This window comes from Henckelia pumila, chromosome 3, assembly GCF_033568475.1.
Source record: "Henckelia pumila isolate YLH828 chromosome 3, ASM3356847v2, whole genome shotgun sequence".
Taxonomy (NCBI): domain Eukaryota; kingdom Viridiplantae; phylum Streptophyta; class Magnoliopsida; order Lamiales; family Gesneriaceae; genus Henckelia; species Henckelia pumila.
The window spans coordinates 153152071-153158095 of NC_133122.1; the positions used below are offsets into that span (position 1 = coordinate 153152071).

Consider the following 6025-nt stretch of genomic DNA (forward strand, 5'->3'; position numbering starts at 1 on the left):
GGACAATAAAGGCCAACAACTTCGAGTTAAAGCCGTCATTAATCAACATGGTTCAGCAGAACCAGTTCAATGGAAGCACCATAGCTGATTCTCATCTACACCTACCGACTTTCTTAGAGATTACTGATACGGTAAAGATGAAAGGTGTGTCTGAGGATATTATACGTTTACATTTGTTTCCTTTTTCTCTCAGGGACCAAGATAGAAGTTAGTTACAATCATTGCCAATGGGTAATATTAGTACATGGGAGGAAATGACAATCAAGTTTCTTGCAAAGTACTTTCCACCTGCCAAGTCCACCCAGCTGAAGATTGAGATCAGCACCTTTAATCAACATGAATCAGAACAACTATATGAGGCATGGGAAAGTTATAAAGATTTGTTGAGGCATTGTCCTAACCATAATTTTGCATATTGGGAAGAAATCGAGCTTTTCTACAATGGTTTTAACACGCCTACAAGAATGTCAGTGGACTCTGCTGCTGGTGGTACAATATTTTCAAAGGAACCCATTCAGGCCTATGAGATGCTGGAACAAATGACCATCAATAGTTTTCAATGGTCATCTGAACGCATGGGCGTCAAGAAAGAAGTGTACAGTGTTGATCCTCTCACTTTCATCACTGCACAGTTATCTGCATTGACTACACAAGTTGTTGCGTTGAATAAGGTGAGTGTAGCAGATCCATCAGGTGTGTCGGTTGCCATAGAAAAATATCATCCACTTGAGGAAGCTCAGTATATAAATCCCAGAGGCTATGGAAATTATCAAGGTAACCCTCCCCCTAATACTTATCATCCTGGATTACCTAACCATGAGAATTTTTCCTTTGCCAACAACAAAAATGTGTGGAATCCTCCTCCGGGATTCAATACAAACAAGGGTGAAGGTAAGGCATCTTTGGAGGATGTTGTCTCTACATTTGTCAATAAATTTGGCAAGAGGATGTCGATAACTGAGACTCGACTTGATAGCATGGAGACACATATGTAAAGTTTGGGGGCTATGATGAAATCCATGGAAACACAGATTGGACAATTAGCTAACGCTTTGAAGGATCAGAATCGAGGGCAGTTTCCCAGCAATACTAAGTGAACCCAAAAGAGAAATGCAAAGCGGTGGAGTTAAGGAGTGGTAAGAAATTAGTAGCTGAAGAAAGAAGAGATGAACATGAAAAAGTGAAGGAAGCTGAAGAACAAGTGGTTGAGGAAGAAATTGTTGAAGAGAAGAAGAAGGAATCTGATTTAAAACCGATGTACAAGCCACAACTTTCTTACCCACAGAGATTCAAGAAGAAGGCACTTGATGAGAAGTTTTCGAAATTCCTATACATCTTCAAGAAGATACACATCAATATTTCGTTTGCAGATGCTCTGGAATAGATGCCTAATTATGCTAAGTTCATCAAGATGTGATGTCTAAGAATAGAAGATTGCAAGACAATGAAGTGGTGAACCTGACAGAAGAGTGCAGCGCAATATTACAGAAAAATTTGCCACAAAAGCTTAAGGATGTTATGCCTAATTATTATTCCTTGTTTTATTGGGGGTTCTAAAGTAAATAGAGCTTTATGTGATCTAGGAGCAAGTATAAAATTGAGGCTTTTTTTTTCTATTTACAGGACTTTGGAGCTTGGGAAAGCAAGGCAACCACCATCACATTACAACTGGCTGATCGAAGTATCACATACCCACGGAGTATTGTAGAGGATGTTTTGGTAAAGGTCGACAAGTTCATATTTTCAGCAGACTTCGTGATATTGGACATGGATGAAGACGAAGAAACTCCCTTGATATTCGGGAGACATTTTCTAGCTACTGCACGAGCGCTGATAGATGTCCACAAGGGCAAGATCATACTTAGAGTTGGCGGTGAGGCTGTGATTTTCAACATTTATCGCACCATGAGGGGAGCAAATGAGGTAAGTACATGTAAAAGTATTGAAGTTATTGATTCTCATAATTCTTTCTCATGTGCAGGAATTAATGATCCACTAGAAAGATGTTTGGTGTCGGATGAGGCATTTGATAAGGAAGAATATTGGGAGCTACATGAACAAGAAGCATTCCTCGAGGGAACTCCGAAAGAAAAAATGGTGAGTACTAAGGAATCTGAAGCATTGGAAAATAGTGCACCAGAGGTATCTGTTGAAACTCATGATCTTAAAGTGTTGCCTGCACATTTATGTTATGCATTCCTTGGTGAGAATTTTACTTGTCCTGTTATTATTTATGCTTATCTGTCTGAGGTCAAAAAAGATAAATTTTTGAGAGTCTTGAGAAATTTTAAAACTGCCTTAGGATGGTCAATTTCTGATATTAAGTGTATTAGTCCAACAATATGCTTGCATAAAATTTTGATGGAAGAATCTTTTACCCCCTATGTCAATCATCAGAGGCGGTTGAATCCTGCCATGAAAGAAGTAGTTAAGAAAAAGGTTTTAAAATTGTTGAATGCCGGTGTGATATATGCTATTTCTGACAGTAGTTGGGTGTCTCCTGTGTCAAGTGGTGCCTAATAAAGGTGGGATTACTGTAGTAAAAAAATTAAAAAAATGAGTTAATTTCCACCCGTATAGTAACTGACTGGCGAGTTTGTATAGATTATAGGAATTTGAACAAAGCTACTCGTAAGGATCATTTTCCACTTACTTTCATTAATCAAATGCTTGATAGACTTGCTGGTTATTGCTATTACTGTTTCTTAGATGATTATTCAAGATATAATCAAATTGCAATAGCACCAGAGGATCAGGAGAAGACCACTTTTACGTGTCCATACGTTTGCCTTCAAAAGAATGCCCTTTGGCTTGTGTAATGCACCAGCGACCTTTCAGCGGTGTATGATGGTCATTTTTGCGGATATGGTGGAGGATGTGATGGAAATTTTTATGTATGATTTTTCAGTTTTTGGGTCATCTATCGATCATTGCTTGCATAATTTTTCTCTTGTTTTATAGAGATTCCAAAAAAAAAATTTAGTTCTTAACTGGGAAAAATGTCACTTTATGGTTCAAGAGGGCATTTTCCTTGGACATAAAGTGTCATCACATGGATTAGAGGTTGTTCGGGCCAAAGTGGTTGCAATTGAGAAGCTTCCACCTCCAAAGAATATCAAGGGCATCAGAAGTTTCTTAAGCCATGCGGGGTTCTATAGGCGGTTCATCAAAGATTTTTCTAAACTAACTAAAACCCTATGTAATTTGCTTGAAAAAGATTCTACTTTCATATTTGATGATGATTGTTTGCAGGCCTTTGAGAAGATCAAGACGGTGTTGATCACAACACCCATCATGATTATACCAGATTGGAAGGAGCCTTTTGAGCTAATGTGTGATGCCAGTAACTATGCAGTGGGGGCTGTCTTAGGCCAAAGGAGAGAGAAGATGTTTCGAGCCATATACTATCTCAGTTGCACCATGGATGATGCACATCAAAACTACACCACTACAGAAAAGGAGATGCTAGCAGTAGTTTTTTCTTTTGATAAATTTCGTCCTTATTTAATTGGAAATAAAGTAGTTTTTTATACTGACCATGCAGCGATTTGCTACTTGTTTGCCAAGAAGGATGCGAAGCCATGAGTGATTAGGTGGATTTTACTTCTTCAGGAATTTGATTTTGAAATCAAGGACAAAAAGGGGAGTGAAAATCAAGTAGCAGACCATTTATCTCGTCTAGAGTTGGAAGGAGCTAAGGAGGAGGACGTTATAAAAGAAGTGTTTTCGGATGAGCAAATTTTCTAGGTAAGTTCACATCTCCCATGGTTTGCTGATTTTTTGTCGTATGATACTATGCCTCAAGATTTTAACCGACATCAGAAGAAGAAATTTTTCCATGACGTTAAGTTCTACTTGTGGGATGATCCCTATGTTTTCAAGCGTTGTGCTGATCAAGTGATTAGGCGATGTTTGGCGGGTCAAGAAGCACAAGAAATCCTAGAGCAATGCCATTCAGCACCTTATGAGGACATTTCGGAGCAACACGGACTGCAGCTAAGGTACTAAAATCTGGTTTTTATTGGTCTAATTTGTTTCAAGATAGTTATACCTTAGTGAAATCGTGTGATTAGTGCCAAAGAACTGGGAATATCTCTTGAAAGCATGAACTACCCCTCACAAATATTTTAGAAGTCGAATTGTTTGATGTATGGGGTATTGATTTTATGGGTCCATTTTCCCCTTATTTTGGTTACACTGATATTTTACTAGTCGTGGACTATGTTTTGAAATGGGTGGAAGCAATTGCCACCTCTACTAATGATGTTCGTGTTGTAGTAAAGTTTCTGCAAAAGAATATTTTCACTAGGTTTGGCACTCCACGAGTAATAATCAGTGATGAAGGTACGCACTTTTGTAATAAAATTTTTAATGCCTTGCTCACTAAGTATGGTGTCAGGAAAAAGGTTTCATGTGCATATCATCCGCAAACCAATGGTCAAGCGGATATTTCTAACAAGGAGATTAAGCAAATCTTGGAGAAGACGATTCAGACGAATTGGAAGGATTGGCTACTAAGCTGGACGATGCACTTTGGGCATATCGAACAGCATTCAAGACACCCATTGGAATGTCTCCCTACAAGTTGGTGTTCGATAAGGCTTGTCATCTTCCATTGGAGCTTGAGCATAGAGCATTTTGGGCTGTCAAGAAGCTGAACAAGGATCTTGAAGTATCCGAAGAATTGCGAAAATTGCAATTGAATGAGTTGGATGAATTCCGCAATGAAGCGTATGAGAATGACAAGATATACAAAGAGCAAACAAAGAAGTGACATGATAAAAATATTTTGCGCAGGGAATTTGAATCGGGTCAACAAGTGTTGTTATTTAACTCTCGCTTGAAATTGTTTCCAGGAAAACTAAAGTCGCGATGGTCCGGACCATTTACAGTGGAGACTGTATATCCGCATGGGGCTACTGAGCTGCGATGTACCGATGGAAGGGCATTCAAGGTGAACGGGCATAGAGTCAAATACTATAATGGCAATGAAGTACGCAATGCTGCCGAAATCACTTTGCTCAAAGATCCTGCATAAGTCTGGTGAAAGTCGGGCTGATAACTATAAACTAAGCGCTTCTTGGGAGGCAACCCATGTTTTTAATTTTTTTTTATGAGTGTTCCAATTTTTAGTTATTTTTCAATTTTCTTTTTAATTTTAATTACTGTCCTTTTCCGAATTTTGGTACAGGTTCAAGAGCATCTTGAGTGGATTATTGCGCAGCTGCTTGTTTACTCACGTGCAACAGCGCAAAAAGATAGAAAGTTGATATTCCAAGGCGCATATCATCTCGTTTAATGCGCTTCTGCGCTAATTTTTATTCCAAAGAGAAGCGCATCTGCGCTTTACCAACGGCCCATCTGCGCCGAATTCCAGAAACTTTGGATGAATCTCAAGGCATCTGCTCCCCTCATTCAGTGCAGCTGCGCCTTTCACTAAGCGCATCTGTGCTTTTCATTCACCGCAGCTGCGCCTTCTTACTTATACAAAATGTGTGCCTATGTACTTAGCATCCTTAAATAAAAAGACACAAGGCCTTTTCCTTCTCACTTCCTCTCAAGTCCTCTTGCCTACATCTATCTTCCAAACCTCAAGAGCCGATCGCCCTGTACACATCCTACATTCCCCGCTCGTTGTTACAATTGTTTTGGACGTGGCATTTGGGTCTTCAAATATACATTCAACCCTCCGGAAACTCTAGCCGATTCAAGGACTTCGGGTTCATCTGGAACGAGTTCCACGTCACATTACTTTGAGGATTTCTGCTCTTGTCATCATGCTGGGTCGATTTTAATCTAGTAATTGGCTATAATCTTTGCTATTCTGGGATTGTTGGTTTTAATTAGGGGAAGAATAAAGAGTTACGGTATTGAGTTCAAAGTATTCGATGAATGGTTCGAGAGATTTTGTGCATTGTTAAATTGTGGCTTGTGCGTTCTGGAGTGTTTGTGACTTATTGAATTTAATTTTTGCGACGCGCTTGACTGCGAATATGCCTCCTAAAACAAAAGTCAAAGGTGCCCA

General features: G+C 39.2%; 1 protein-coding gene across 1 annotated transcript; it reads left to right on the plus strand.

Annotated features, from left to right (window-relative positions):
• Positions 1-4166: 4166 nt before the first annotated feature.
• Positions 4167-4774, plus strand: LOC140889761 (uncharacterized). The gene is made up of 2 exons (XM_073297487.1): positions 4167-4344; positions 4485-4774. Exons 1-2 carry the CDS (start codon positions 4167-4169, stop codon positions 4772-4774), a joined length of 468 nt encoding a protein of 155 aa, XP_073153588.1.
• Positions 4775-6025: the final 1251 nt, after the last annotated feature.